The 16262-nt window shown below is 43.9% G+C and overlaps 1 protein-coding gene and 1 non-coding gene across 2 annotated transcripts; both read left to right on the top strand.

Moving 5' to 3' along the window:
• The first annotated feature begins 6758 nt into the window (after positions 1 to 6758).
• Positions 6759 to 6862, top strand: LOC118677839. Its single transcript, XR_004974565.1, has one exon. It is a non-coding gene; the product is annotated as a U6 spliceosomal RNA (small nuclear RNA).
• A 1610-nt stretch (positions 6863 to 8472) lies between these two features.
• DPPA4 (developmental pluripotency associated 4) lies at positions 8473 to 15785 on the top strand. The gene is made up of 6 exons (XM_036348535.1): positions 8473 to 8653; positions 10662 to 10822; positions 10906 to 10956; positions 11578 to 11869; positions 13738 to 13933; positions 15722 to 15785. Exons 1-6 carry the CDS (start codon positions 8473 to 8475, stop codon positions 15783 to 15785), a joined length of 945 nt encoding a protein of 314 aa, XP_036204428.1.
• The last annotated feature ends 477 nt before the right edge of the window (positions 15786 to 16262 follow it).

Here is a 16262-nt window from a genome sequence, read left to right as displayed (position 1 = left end):
ACCCAGAGCTGCCATGGTAATTGTACAGGTTGTGGTCTTCATGTGGATGCTCCAAAAAAAGATTAATAGAGATGGAAATAAAGCTCCTGAACCACTTGCCATGTGGCCTGGTTCAAAGCTAAATCAGCCAGGAGGAATTGGCAACTTTTTTTTCTAATTGCTTTACCAAGGGAATGCTTTTCTGCAATTTGTCAGCCCCAAAGTGCCATCTTTTTCCAATGTATACTAAATTTTATATCTTTCAGGGGACTAAAAGTTTTGCTTTTGCGATACTGATTTCAAGGTGATAATTAAGAAACAAGACTCAGAAAGAACCATTGATTCCCCAGCCCCCTTCCCTGTCCAAGAGATTCCAGATAGAAAAAACTGCTTCAGGAAGGAAGTCTTGGGATGGTGGCCTTGGCCTCATTTGAATTAAGCATGATAATGGGGCCCAAGTCCAGTAGCTCAAATGGTTAGAACATTATCCAAATACGCCAAGGCTTTGCTTTCTATCCCAGTCAGGGCACATAGAGGAATCAACCAATGAATGCATAAATAAATGGAAAAACAAGCTGATGTTTCTCTCCCTAAAAATCAATGTTTTAGTCCTGGCTGGTGGCTCAGTGGTTAGAGCATGGGCTCTTGCACGGAAAGGTCTGAGGGGTCAATTCCCAGTCAAGGGCACTTGGCTAGGTTCTGGTTCCCTCCCTGCCCCCTGGTCCATGTGTCTTTCTCACCTGTCTCTCTCTTTCCCTCTCCCTCTCCCTCCCTTCCACTTTCTGAAAAGCAATGGGAAAAAAATATCCTCTGGTGAGGATTAACCAAAAATAAATAAAAATATTTTGAAGTATGATCAATAGGAGGGCTTCAGTAAGGGGTGTGTTAACTAGATACAGCCTGTCTCCCATTGCTTCTGAGTTGCCTAGCAACAATTTGCAAGCCACGTGCTCCACTCTTCCTCAACTACCTGTAAATCATTCATTCTCACTTTTTAAAGAATATGTTTTTATTGATTTCAGAGAGGAAGGGAAAAGGAGAGAGCAATGGAAACATCAATGAAGAGAGAGAATCATTGATCGGCTGCCTCCCGCAAGTCCTACCCGGGGGATCCAGTCCGCAGGGCCTTTACCAGGAATCCACGCTCAACCACTGAGCCAGGCAGCGGGCCATTCTCACTTTTAAAGTCTAAGTCCCCAACCCTACCCCCTTTTCTCCTTTATCCAAAATGACATAGATACCCAATGTTGTCTCACTGTCTTTGGCATTTTCATGCTCATGTGAATTGCCCACACGCATGTATTAAACTTCAGATTTTCAAAGAATAAAATAAAAAAGGAAAGGCTTGCTAAACCCTACCCGGACGCGCCGGCACAGGGCAGTACGCCCACGATGACGGTGATGGGCAGCTGGTGAGGCGCTGCTGGGGCCCTTGCCAGCGGGTAGCGGGCTGGCGGGGGACCCACCCCAGTGGCGCGTGTTGGCCGGCTCCCGGGCCACGTGGCGAGGAGGATGCCAGGGGCGCCCGAGTGGGCGAATAGCCGCCCCGGCGGGTGCTCTTCTTCAGCGCAGACCAGTTCGCCAGCGAGGCGCTGCGGGGCTGCGTGCCGCCAGGTACCAGGGAGGAGTTCAGGCGCCCGGCTGCTGAGGGCGCCGAAGTCCAGGTCCTGAAGCCGCCCCGACGGGTTGGATTCCCGCTGGGAAAAGCAATGGCGCCAGAAGGGTGTGACAGATCTTGGCGAATCCGGGCGCCCTGACGGCGCGTCGCACCCGCTCGGATGGTCGAGTCTACACACTCCACGCCTTGTCAATGCGCTCTCCGAGCGCTGCTGGCACCCGGCGGCGCCACGCCCAAGCCAGCGGCTTTGTGTACGTTACCTCCCTTCCATTTGCATGTAATGAAAGCCGAGCTGAGAGGATAAGTGAGATAAGCAATTCCCCAAGGTCATCAGCTGAGCTGACTGGGGCTAGAAGGGGGGCAGACTTCAAAGTCCTCCCCTTTCAACTTCCTCCAGTCATATAATTTGTACCTCCAGTCCCTTGGGTTTAACAGGAGCAGGCATCCCTTGCACACCCATGTTTTATTCGTTTGCCTCCATCTCCTCCCTGGATACAGCCTAGTTTTCTGGGGCTGAAATGAGGACATAGTCTCCAAAACCAACTGCTTTCAAATGAATAAATTTATAAAAACTCTTGAGTATGCATTTAGGATTTCTAACATTTAACAAATCTTTGGGGTGGGGGGTTATCAATTTAAAAATGTGTTTATTTTCTCCTGTCAATCTGTCCCTGGTAATTAGGCAGCCAGAAGAATTTAGAAGATGAGATAAAAAGCATTATCAATTTTTTAGCCCCCCACATGTGCTAGTGATGGACCTAGTGTTGTAGGCGGCAGAGCAGCACCAGGTGTATGACCAATGGGGTCAGACCAAACCTGGGTTCAGCAACCTCAATACTTGGGTTCTGGCTAGGAAAGAGTTCAGAGTCCAGACCCAAACTGTAAGAGAACGTTTATTTGGTAAATTACTGAGGTAGAAAAGTAATTCCTAGAAGAAATGGACTTAGGAAACAAGTTACAGAAGTAAAGGAAGGGCCCTTGGAGCTTGGGAGTGAGGAAGCTAAAGGTAAAGTGCCCCAGGCAGGGAGGCAGAGGGGAAGGAAAGGAAAAGGGACTGGTGTGCTCCAAGAGATTTTAGAGGAGGTCCCAGGGGATGATCTCAGTAGAATATTCAGCAGTTTTCCAGGTGTGTCCATTCAGGGTTGTGATCACTGACTGATTGGCGGGTACCAGGGTAGAGGGTCATTCAATGCATGGGCAACCGTGGCTGGTTTTGTTGCTTATCTGGACCTGGAGCTGAAATGCAACTGAGGCATAGATGGTATCTCTGTGGAGGAAAGGTCAGGGGGTCTAAACCAGCCTGACCAGCGATAAACTTGGGGAGAAAAAGTCATCTTGGGGGTGAGGTCCCCCCCCCCTGCAATTGATTGTCCGTTGCTAAGCACCTGGGACTTTCCACCTGGTGACCTTCTGTACCTAGCCCTTCAGCCTTGCTCTGCTCATGTTTGTCTTACTACCGATAACACTAGGATATACAATGCTTTGGCACTTAGCACATATAGGAAGACCAGAAGATGGAAACCTAATAACCAAGTAATGCTTCTCTTGGTGCACAGTGAATTGAGAAGAGGCTGGGGAGTAGGGAGAAGTAAAAAGGAGAGCATATTAGGTGAGATTTTCAAGGAATGTTATTGTTTTATACAACCATTTCAGTGCTTATGTATCATCACTTAGGCAGATTTGTAGGGCCTGAAGCTAATACAACTTTGGAAGTCTCTCTAAGAAAGAGAATATAGCTCTAGCCAGTTTGGCTCAGTGGATGGAGCATCAGCCTGCAGACTGAAGAGTCAAGGGCATATGCCTCAGTTGCAGGCTCCATCCCCAGCCCTGGTCAAGGCTCCAGTGGGAGGCAACCAATCGATGTGTCTCTCTCACATTGATGTTTCTCTGTCTCTCCCTCTCCTTCCACTCTCTGAAAATCAATGGGAAAATATACACAGGTGAGGATATTTCAACAAACACAAAAACAACAACAACAAAGAATATAGCCCTGGACATTGTGGCTCAATTGGTTTAGCATCATCAGGTGTACCCAGAGGTCTGGGGTTCCACTCTCCTACCTCCCCACCCTGCCAGGAATGGGTTTCGGGCTCCATCCCTAGTAGAAGAGGGAGGGGGAGACATGCAGGAAGCAGCCAATCAATGTTTTTCTCCATTCCTCTCCTTCTTTAAAATCAATAGAAACATATTTAAAGAAAAATATAAAATTATAAATGCAAAACTTCTAGAGACCTTGCCGGAAGCTGGTCCATCCTTGCTGCTTGACACAATCACTGCAGGGAAGAAACCTCTGCACAGCATATGTTTCAAGGGATCTGGAGTACAAGACTAATAACATGGCAATCAGCTGCTAACACATTTGCTGCTAGTATTAGTGGAGAGAAATGGTGTGCCTGCACGTAAGGGAAATGAATGCAATACAATTATAGTAACCAGTCATTAGCAAACGTTGTTCGTTATTAATAATTATCTGTAACAGATTATTGTAAAAATTAGGTCACAAAATTTTTATTAAAACGTTTTTTACATACTAGTACCGTTATATTGGCTGGCTGCAAAAATATTTGTTGTGGGCCGCATGCGGCCTGTGGGCCGAGAGCTTGAATGCTTGATCTAGAGTCTAGATTCTAGACTCTTGCTTTCCTCTTTGGTACTTTGGGGCTTGCTCAGTTCACACCTATACTTCCTTCTCTACTCCTAACTCCCATTTACTTATTTCCTATGTCCACATATTTCTATACTGTGAGTAGATTATCACTTCCATCTGGGTAAAAAAATATCTCGTCTTCATCATTTTAGGGCAAGCAATAAGATATAGGAAAACAAAACAAAAGAACAAAACAAGCTTTGTAATCTGACAAGGGAAGGTTTGAAACCCAGCAGTCACTTGTTCTGAACATAGGAAATGTCCACTTATCCTTTTTTAAAAAAAAAATATTTTTATTGATTTCAGAGAGGAAGAGAGATAGAAGCATCAATGATGAGAGAGAATCATTGATTGGCTGCCTCCTCTATGCCCCACACTAGGGGTCAAGCCAGAAACTTGGGAATGTGCCCTGAGCAGGAATTGAACCAGGACCTCCTGGTTCATAGGTCAACGCTAAACCACTGAGCCATGCCAGCCCGGCCTTCGCGTATCCTTCATCCCTGACAGTTTAGCAGTGAGGAGTGATCTGAGGAGGCCATTTTCAAACTTTTTGTAAGGAAAGAATTCTTGTTTGGGAGTCAATAGGTTAAGACCTCAAGCAGTAGAATCAGGCTGACCTAGACTTAATGAATTTTAAATGCTTATTGAACTTTTAAAACTATTAGTTGCTGACAGATGGGAAGGTGTTAGTTATCATTAGTACAGAGGGGAAGCTGGAGGTTTTTGTGTGTGTTTTTAAAATTCTCACCTGAAGATATGTATTTTAGGGAGAGGAAGGGAAAGAGAGAGGGAGATCCATTGATGCAAGAAACATCCATCAACTGCCTCCTGTATGTGCCCCAACCAGGGATCCAACCCAAAACATGGGTATGTGCTCTGACCAGGAATGGAACCTGCCACCTTTCCATGGGATGACTGAAAAGACGGAGTTTTAATTGTTTAGTAACTTCCTTAAGAAAGAAGATGTTGCCTTAGCTGGTTTGGCTCAGTGGATAGAGCATCGGCCTGCAGACTGAAGTTTCCTGGGTTTGATTCTGGTTAAGAGCACACGCGCGGGTTGCAGGCTTGATTCCCCAGTAGGGGGCGTGCAAGAGGCAGCTGATCAATGATTCTCTCTCATCGTTGATGTTTCTATCTCTCGCTCCCTCTCCCTTCCTCTCTGAAATCAATAAGAATATATTTATTTTTAAAAAGAAAGATGTTATGTAGTACATGAAACCTTTTTTTTGCTTTCTTCAAGCCACCAATCTGGCCCTGAAATTCAACTGTTTCTGCAAGTTCTGGCTTTAAACCCCTTCACTCCTATGGTTCAGAAGTCTCCTTTTGTTTTTTCCTTGGAATTTTTCTGAAGTTTTAACTTCCCAAGATCTCCTGAGCCACACCTTAGATAATTATGTTAAAAAGCTCACAAAAAAAAGGCCAGGAATGGTATTAATCCATTCATACCACGGTTCCCTCATAAATAAAAACACAGGTAGCATTCACAAATTGTGGGGGAGGGAGAAAAAGGAAGGAGGAAGGAGTTCCTTTGGTTGGCAGGAAGTAGGAGGAGACTTTTTAAAGCAATCTTGGGCCAGGGGCCATTTCAGCAGTAAAAACGTTTTCTTCGTCAGCCTTGAATTCTTTTCTGAGTATGGAAAATGCAAAAGGCAAGAAGGTAAGGAATTTTAGTGACTTTGTTTTGTCTTTTTGTGTTACACTCTCACTATCAGTGCATTAATTCTTTTATTTATTTATTTTTTTGGTAAAAGAACATTTATTGGGTAAATTACAGAGGTAGAAAAAGTAATTCCTAGAAGAAATGGGTTTAGCAAACACGTTTTAGAGGTAAAGGAGAGTGAGGAAGCTGATGGTAAGGTGCCTGGGGCAGGGAGAGGGAGGGGGGAAAGGAAAGTCCTAGATATGATTGAAGCCTGCTATGTTGGAGTGAGGAAATAAATAAGAAATGAGTTGGCTGTTTTTGGTTTTAAAGAGATGCTTTATCCTGTCGAAATAATCAGGTATCAGTGCTAGAAGGAAATGGTAATGGAAGAAAAAGAGAGGTGAGGAAAAGACTTTAGAAAGAGGCGGTTGACTAAGGCTGGGAGAAAAATGAGATCCTAACCTAAACCAAAGGTGCTGCGTCTGAGCTGGTCTTTGCCTGGGGTTGTTCGAGCCAAGACATAATTAGAAGCCATACATACTGGTGAGCACTGCAGACAAACTAAAGGTGGGAGAGGCTTTGAGGTTAGAACTGTGGGGGCTAAAAAATATATTTTCCCTCCTACCGTCTAAGTTCTTCTGGCTGGGCTAATCAAATTAGTGGAGACAGATTAACAGGAGAAAATAAAGTTTTAATACATGCGCACAGGCAATTCACTTGGGTGTGAAAATTCCCGAAGGCGGTGAGGTAACATTGCCATTTTGGACAAAATAGCAAAGGGTGTGTGGTGGGAGGAGGGGGGAGGGAGATCTCCATGAAGCAGTTTCTCTGTCTGAAGCTCTTGGGGCTGAGGGAGTCAAAGGTTCTTTCCGGTGCTTGCTTTGGCAGCACATATACTAAAATTGGAATGATACAGAGATTAGCATGATCCCTGCGCAAGGATGACACACAAATTCGTGAAGTGTTCCATATATGTAAGTTCTTTCTGAGACTTGTTTCTTAATAAACAGCTTAAAATCAATATCCCAAAAAGGCAGCCTCAGGGTGGCCAAAGTTTAGTTTCTTTCAGTACAGCAGAATTGAACAACTCTGTCAAGAAACCTGATCGATCACTCTTGGGATCTCTTCCTAGAACCGGGTCATTTTTGCCCTCTCAATTTTAAGATTTTTGTGAGGCCCAAAAGTGAGCATTTTGTGAAAGAGCTTTGCAAATGTAACATTTGAATATGAATGTTAAACTCCTATAGAGTTGTAAAAATGCCATACAAATGTTAATTTGTCCAGTACTCCCACCTGGATGGATGATAGAAAGGCTTTAGATTTGGGAGCAAATTGACCTTAGATTTAATTTTATCTAAAATACTGTGTGCCCTTAATTTTGTAACCTTGGTTATCAATACCTGGTAGAAGATAGAGGCTCAACAGAGGTCAGTTTCTCTTCCTCCGTATCACCCAACATTATCATCCCCACTGTTCTCTTGTTTCTTTTGATTCAATTAACCAATGAGTATTGAGTGCCTATGATGAAAAGTAAAGAAATTCTACCCTGGTGGGGCTTACAATCAAATGGAGTAACAAGCACTGATCAAATAACAAGCAAATGTAAAATTGCAACTGACAAGTGGTGGAATGAGGAAATAATGGAGATTTGCCATGGTCTGTAAAGGCTAAAAAGGATTACCAGGTGAATTGAAACTGGAAGTGAGAGTCAAAAAGAGTAAGTTTTAAAATGTAACTAGAACTGGGTGTGGGTGGAGCTGAGGGAAATCTCTTTATTTTTATTTATCAGTTCTTTTTTTAAAAAAAAATCCTCACACAAGGATCTTTTTCCATTGATTTTTTTTAGAGAGAGGGAAAGGCAGACATATCTGATGTGAAGGAAACACATCCATTGGTTGCCTCCTACACGCACCCCAACCAGAGCCTGGGCCGGGGAAGACTTTGCAACCAAGGTACTTGCCCTTGACTGGAATCGAACCTGGGACCCTTTGGTCTATAGGCCGACACTCTATCCACTGAGCCAAACGGGCTAGGATAGGGAAATCTCTTTAGGTCAAAGTAACTGTGCTGGGAAGGAAAGGAATGCTGAGACTGAAACTTGGGGCAATGGAGAGTAGTAGAAAAAAAATACTGAACTGTAAAATAGGCTGATATGTTGTATTAAGGGCATTTGATTATCTTGATATTTTCCTGCTAAGAACAATAATGGATGTATAGCATTCTATGGGAAACATTTTTTTGGAAGAAGTCAAGAATAAAGAAATGGGGTGGGCAGGGGGTGGAAATCTTCCTGGTGAGACCTAGGGATAATATGGGTGACATAAGGGCTTCCTCCAAAGCAGAGCATAATTTTCTCTATTTTATTTGTATCTATATTTTGTGTCTTTTCTCGTACATTCAAATTGGCCTTCTCCCATTTCTCCATCATTGTTTTGCTGCCTTATACATAAGCCTGAGCATTAAGATGATACCCAGAGAATACACGCTGCCAGCGGAGTTCAATGACCTTCAGTGACGGTCTTGGTGTCTTGGGTGTGGATGACCTTAAGGCAGATAATGTGATGGGGTGGGTCAGACGCCAGAGGAATGACTGGCTGGCTCTTCTATCCCCAGCAGAAGTCCCCAAAGAAGTCAGGGGAGCGGCAAAAAGCTCCAAAATCCCAACCAGTACCAACTGAAGAGAAACATGGGGCTGCTGGCGAACCAAGTGATCAAAGAACCTCAGGGGTGGAGACCAAACGGAAGAGATCTAAGAAAGATGACAAAGGTAAGAGGTGCACAGCCCCTCAAATCCCATTTCCTTGGTTTAAGCCTGAGGAACTTTTCTGGAAAAGGAAATGTATGTTTGTCCTCTACTCTGCAAGCCATATGCTTCCTTGGAAGCCTGGCTTAAAGCTCACCTCCCTGAAGCCTTCTTTCAGTCACCTTTTAAAACTTACTACTTCCTGTCTCCAAACTCCCACAGTACATTTGGTTCTAATGATCATTTTGCTTCCACTCTGACTAGGAGAAAATTCTGAGATGTCCTCAATTACAGCCGCCCGAGTGGGAGCGAGAGACAGAACTGTTGGTCTGTTGATGTCCAGAGGCCAGCTAAGAAAGGACTGCTCACATCCTGTCTGGTTGGAGCTTGGATTAAATTCCCGGTCGTATTTCTACAGATTATTTTAGCCAAGCACCGTCACACTCCACCAGCCACCGCTGTGTCTTTTTATGTATGGGCTTTCTGACTCTAGGCCTATCCCAGTCCTGGCCCCACTTCACTCTCTCCCACCCCCTTGCCTTGCCGATGGCTAATGTGAATTCTTGCAAGTGGCTGTACACCTTTCTTCCCCCTCCCTGCTTCTTAATGTATAAAAACACTTGTAAACTCCCAAGTCGATGGACATGTTTGTCTTTTCCACCTAGCCAAGCTGCTGATGGTTTGGACTTCATGTCCCAAGACCCGTCTCCTGTTTAGCTAAAGCATTTCTGGCTCAATGAAACCTTTCTTTTAAAAAAGACTTTCGACCACGGAAATTAAAATTTTTGTTTTAACTAGCTGGAGTTAAGGACCTCGATGTGCAATGACTTGGGGCAGACCGATGCAGGTTTGAAATTACATTCTTGAAATACACCCTGGCCAGTTTGGCTCAGTGGATAGAGCGTCAGCCTGCAGGCTGAAGGGTCCTGGGTTCAATTCCGGTCAAGGGCACGTTCTTCGTTTGCAGGCTCCCAGCCCTGATTGGGGTACGTGCAGGAGGCAACCAATCGATGTGTCTCTCTCACATCGATGTTTCTCTGTCTCTCTCCTCTCATCCTCTTTCACTCTGTCTAAAAATCAGTGGAAATATATCCTCAGGTGAGGATTAAAAAAAAATAACATTCTTGAAACTCCACTTCCTATTTTAAAAATCGAGGATAATATCTACTAGGCTGAGTCAGGGGTGGAAGTTCAGTTGTAATTTATACATAATGATTGGGTAAAACTTCCAAACTATACTCAGCGAGTAACGTGGACTCAGTAAATGCTGGTGATTACTAGTGTAGACATAATTGTGTCTGTTCTGGAGCTGTGTTCTGTAAGTCCTTTCCTAAATGGTGTGTGCGGGGTGCAGCAAGAGAGGAGGCCTGTGTGCCAGGACAGCAGTGCTGCCCTGATGGGGTGGGCCGGCAGATCTGTGAGTAACAGGGGTTGTGCTGCACTTTGCTGAATGGTTTACTGTTTTGCGAGAGGACAAGGCATCACTGCATATTTATGATCTCAGGTCTAAAACTTCCCTCATTTCCCTGGATTGGAAGGACAATCTCTAAGCAACCTCCTTGGAATCTGTGGGTTACAGGGGTGGGCAAACTTTTTGACTCGAGGGCCACAATGGGTTCTTAAACTGGACCGGAGGGCCGGAACAAAAGCATGGATGGAGTGTTTGTGTGAACTAATATAAATTCAAAGTAAACATCATTACATAAAAGGGTACGGTCTTTTTCTTTTTTTTAGTTTTATTCATTTCAAACGGGCGGGATTCGGCCCTCGGGCCGTAGTTTGCCCACAGCTGGTTAAGGAGCTCACAAGTGTGTGTGAGGAGTGGGGAGTTTTAGGAATTAAAAACTGGGGAACTCAGAAGTATTAAGTCTTAGGTGTGAGGTCTGTCCCTTTGAGGTTTTGTGGTCTTGAGTAAATTATTTAACTGTACACTGGGGACTGTACTATGATAACTAAAAGTGTCTGTACTTTTGACATTTTAAAGGGTCAGGTAAGAGTTAATTATTAATAATTTTATCCCATTCTCCTTCAGCTTCTTGTCCACAAAAGATGGCACAGGAAAATAAAAGAGTAAGAATTCACAAGAAGATACCGATTCCTCCGCTGCCCCTTCACTTGCCACCAGTTAACCTGATTCACCGAGACGTCGTGAGGGCTTGGTGCCAGCAATTAAAGCTGAGCACCAGCGGCCAGGTGAGGGCCCAGGCTGTTAGTGCGGCTGGAAGGAAGCATGGGAACCTTGATCTAATTATTAACTCATTTTTCTCTTGTCTTAGAAATGGGAAACATATAATAGGCTGCGTGCATATGCTTACCCTAATCAAAAGGTGAGTAATTTGTAAGAAATTTGGTAGAATGGAAGCTTCAGGTCTCATCCCTAATTACCTATTTTAGTATGAATAAGTAGTAAAAGAATTGCCCTAGCCCTTCTTTCCCCCTCCACTCCTAAAAAGGCACAACATCCTGTCCTCAGTTTTCACTAACTCTGCAAAGAATAATAAAAATGATGCTGCACTTCTTTTCTTTTCTTTTTTCTTTTTTTTTTTTTTTTTGATATGTTTTTATTGGTTGGAGAGAGAAGTATCAAGCTGTGCCTCCTGCACGTGCCCCAACCAGGATCAAACTCGAAACCTGGGTACATGCCCTGACCAGGAATTGAACCATCAACCTTGTAAGACACACTAGCCTGGGTGAGGCTGCATTTATTTTATTTTATTTCAGACAGTAAGGGAGCGGAGATAGAAACATCAATGATGAGAGAGAATCATTGATTGGCTGCCTCCTGCACGCCCCCCGATTGGGGATCGAACCCACAACCCGGGCATGTGCCCTGACCAGTAATTGAACCATGACCTCCTGGTTCATAGGTCAATGCTCAACCACTAAGCCACACCAACTGGGCGAGGCTGCACTTCTGATAACACTTTAATCTCCAATTCTACTTGTAGGCTATTCCTGTCAAACCAGAGGAGGCAAAGATATTGACATTATCACAAAGGAAATTGAAGATGCAAAAGGGGGAAGTGAGTGTGGACAGTTTTGGTCTTCCTGAACTGACTGGTCCCCTGGTGGGGGGTCCTGCTCCTGATGGGGGTGCTACTGCTCTCCTGGAGGGAATGGACAATATTTTCGTGACAACTTCCACCCCGGATGATGTGTTTGCCTCCTGGAGCAGAATTGCAGCCACTACTGGGAAGTCTGGGAAGAAGGAGAATGTGAGGTCGCCACAGGAGGCCTCTGGTAAGCCCCATATCAAAGCTGGTTCTGGTTCAGAGCCAGAGGAAATAAGTTTAATTGATATTATTATCTAATGGTTTTTTTGTTGTTGTTAATCCTCACCCAAGGACATTTTTTCAGAGAGTGGAAGGGAACCAGACTGACAGAGAGAAATATCGATGTGAGGGAGACATCAATTGGTTGCCTCCTGCACAAGCTTGGACTAGGGCTGGGGATCAAGCCTGCAACCAAGATACATACCCTTGACCAGAATTGAACTTAGACCCTTCTTCAGTCTGCAGGCTTATGCTCTACCCACTGAGCCAAACCGGCTAGGGAGTTTAATTGATATCAATTTCAATTTAGGGCATATCTAAATGACCTAAAGGGCTAATGATTTCTGCCATCATCCCTAGTTTCTGATTCAAGGCCTGAGAATGTGCATTTCTGGCAATTTTCTCAGCACTGCTGAGGATGCTAGTCGGGGTCCACCACTCTGAGAACCACTGCTCTAAATTACTGGTGTCATCACAAAGGGATGGCAATCTGTTTGAATTAATTTATTTCTTCTTTAAGGAATTAGAGCATAACTGTTTTTGGCTCAGTGGATAGAGTGTCAGCCTGCAGACCAAAGGATCCTGGGTTTGGTTCTGGTCAAGGGCACGTACCTCAGTTGCAGGCTTCTCCCAGGCCATGGTCAGGGTGTGCAGGAGGCAACCAGTTTATGTGTTCCTCTCACATCAATATTTCTGATAATTCTCTCTCTTTCCCTTTCTCCTCCACTGTCTCTAAAAATCAATGGAAAAAATGTCTTCCCGTGAGGATTTTTAAAAAAAGAAAGAAAGAAGGGCAGGCTCTAAAATCAACTGCCTGAGCTGAAGCCCTGGGTCTTCTAACATCCATTAAATGAGAAACACTGATAGATTGTTGCAGCTTGTTTCCAGTTTTCACACCATAAAATGGGCTAAGAATATAATGCCTACCTCATACTTTTGTAAGAATTATAGAATAGAAGATATAATTAAGGAGGATCATAAACTGGTGAGCTCAACAAACTGCCTATTGAAGTATTCACACCCTTGGACCTATTTCATGAAGGCCATTCCAGACCTCTCTGGGTTAGTTTTTTTGTGGGGGGGTGGGGGGTTAGTCTTTCTGTTGAAGGAAACCAGAATGCGTCACCTACAAATATAACTCTTTGACATAAAGAAATTTATTTTGAGGTGAAGGCAATTAAACTCAGAAAAAAACCCTCCCCCTTTTCTGCCTAAAGGGAGGATGACATAAATTCTCCTTTTGCCAGAGACGTTCTTGTCAACTGAGAGATGGTACCAGAGGAACCTGTGAGCAAACCTTACTCTGTTATTGTCCTCCCATGTATTTACCTCCCCACAGTTCACCACCCTTTGGGGCCTAAAACTGCTTTCCTTTGTCCTGTCATTTCTCCACAAATATATTGTTCTTTGTAGAAGATGTCATACAAGATGGAATTCTAAGCCGCCATTTCGAGTCCAGTTTTGTTGTGTTTTCTCCTACCTGGCATGCACTTCATGCATTAATAAAGTGTTTTTCTCTTATTAATCTGTCTTCTTTTTAGAATCCCAGCTGAAAGCCTAAGATTTGTAGAGGTAAAGTTTTGCCTCCCCAGCACCACCATCTACCCACTTGCAGCTTATACCACTTCCAACTATAGTTTTTGTTTCTTTTTAAAGCTATAACAGGAACTGTCTTGCATTATTTTCTAAAGGGAACAGGATACAGCAGGTCAAGTTAGAATTCCAGGGTTCATATCTCAAGAGCTAGCACTTGAGAAAGAACCAAAGACCAGGATGCAATTTTTGAACATGATTTGGCCTTGCTCTGTTCATATTTACCTCTTTTTCCTTCCCCAGGTTACAAGTGGTGTGTGGTCCATGGACAGAGTCTCCCTGCAGACACAGAGAGTTGGGTTCAGCTACAGTTTTATGCTGGGCAAGCCTGGGTCCCTGAGAAACCGGGGCAAGTGTGTGCACTCTTCTTGATACCTTCTTGCAACTTTCCACCCCCACACCTGGAGGATAATATGCTGTGCCCCAAATGCATTCATAGGTAATTACCTAGTTCTTTTCTACAAACTAAAAGTGGGCCCTTGGGTTTTAGTTGAGGGAGACAAGAGATGCATGTTTCTTCATCTTCATTAGCCCTGTATTCCAAGCAAAAGTTATCAGTAAAGAATTTCAAGAAAATTATCACCCATTAGTATTTTCCTAGGAAAAAAACATTTATGTCTATTTGGAGACCCATAATTTTAGAGAAACACACATTTATAATTACTATATTACAAATATATGCACTACACAGAAATAATGACTCCAAAAAAACCCCCATTTTTCTTTAAGTAGCCTACAGTCTAATGGGGATGATTGGTTTGTAAACATCTGTAAACATTTGATGCCATGTGGTGACTGGCATAAAAGAAAGAGATTTATTTATTAATGTAAGGGAAGAACTGACTAGATGAAAAGCAGTAAGGTCCGTTTTCAGTATGGGGATCAGAGCCGAGGCTGTGAAGGAACTTAGGACAACATAGAATTGAAAGTAGTTCATTGTGACAGAATATTACAGGAAATAAGCCTCCGTTTTCTATTACAACATATGTATGATAATGCCTATCTAAAGATATTGTAAAAAAAAAAATGAGTAAACAAAAAAAATGTACACTTGCAGTTGGGGGGAGGACAAGAAGTTGAGTCAAGCAGCTCATCCCTAGGTGATGGGCCACTGAAGGGTTTTAAGCAGGTAAATGGACTGAGGCTTACATTCCAAAGAGGATGGGGTGTACGAACTATTGGAAGAAATCTCGTAGGGAAATTCCACCTTTCATATGTTTAATGGGCCTGCCACTTCCTATAGGTGCCAAAAAAAAAAAAAAAATCTACTTCTAGATAATTATCTGATGGTTGTTTAGATATTGCTAAAGGTAATAGTTGCAGTGGAGCTCAGAATAGTGCTTCAAGGAACAGCAGTATTGGGGGAACATGTTAAAGGAGGCAGAAAAGAAACGAGAAAAGCTGGAATATGAAGTTAATGGGGAGAGTGCCTGGGGAAACTTTCCTAATTCCAAGTGAAGCTTGAAGAAGGTACACATAATGTACTTGTTGAGATGATATAAGAGATTCAAAGCAGTAAAGGATATAGAAAATTTGGTGTTGGTTGAATCAGGGGAGGAAAGAAGTAGAGACTGCAATTGGAGATATTTTCTGAAAGTACAAATGCAGAAGTGGCATAATGGGATGCTTACAGGGAATTTTCATCAGGGACAGGGAAGATGGGAAGAAAAGAATCCCTCTGGTGCAGCCCAGTCATGGCTCCTAAGGATCTGTGCCTCCCCCGGCTTTGGTGTCATGGTTACTGAACACCAGAGATCCAGCACAGCTGGTAGAGGATAGCAGTCTGAAGGGGGGCGTCTCAGGCCAGACTCCCCCTTCACCATCTAGGAGTGGCAGCCCCTGGGACCTGGCACAGGGAGTGTACGCTTGTCTTTTCTCCTTCTGGCTGTCCTGCTTCCTGCCACAATTCTATGCCAATGAAGTTAAATACAATTGAGGTCATTCATGTTGGATAGCTTTACTGACATACTGGGGCCATGGGAAATGGTAAAAACAATCCTTGGGGGGGCCGGGGGGGGGGGGGGCTTCTTCTGCCCAAGGCTGCACAGAACAGGAAAGTGATAGAGACATAATGTGGCTGAAGTTGCCATTCCTAGGGGACCTGGCCATGTGCTTTCCACCCCTATCCTAAAGTTTAAGGACAGTTTTACTGGCATTCCAGCACTGGGTTTCTTGACATTTCTTGTTTGGATTTTTAAAGATGACGATCATTTCATTTGCTTTATAGGAATAAGGTATTAGCAAGAAGCTTCCATTGCCAAGAAAAAGGGTACGGCTACGATTGTAATTAATAGCGTAGAAAGGTGACTACAGTCAACTCCATGGTGCCACTGACAGCAACTCTGGGCTGCTTGACACCCTCCAGGCTGCATGCTCCCTGCTCACAGGGCCCAGACCGGTGGGGAGCAGATGTTACTCTCAGACTACCAACAGTGCCTGCTGCTTCGTCTGCTGGGATACAGCTATGTTTTAAAATAGACATGCACTTCACAAACTATCATTCATTGCAGTGAAGATGCAAAAGTCACTCACACCGTCCAACGATGACCTGTCTGGAACAGAAGTGACTCCACTTCTGTTCTTTCACGGTGGGAGCCTGCACTGAGCCTCACGGGGGGAGTGGAGAAACAGCTGTCTGTGCTCCTTCACTAAACTCCTGCCTCAGAATTGTGTCCCTTCCCAAAAAACATTCTTAATATTCAAAACATTTTTGCAAAGTTGTCTTAACTTGGGATTTCTGTAGTGTGTCTCTGGGATGAAAACACGGG

The sequence above is a fragment of the Myotis myotis genome, unplaced genomic scaffold (assembly GCF_014108235.1).
Source record: "Myotis myotis isolate mMyoMyo1 unplaced genomic scaffold, mMyoMyo1.p scaffold_m19_p_2, whole genome shotgun sequence".
Classification (NCBI taxonomy): Eukaryota; Metazoa; Chordata; class Mammalia; order Chiroptera; family Vespertilionidae; genus Myotis; species Myotis myotis.
This window is presented reverse-complemented; position numbering and strand designations above follow the sequence as displayed.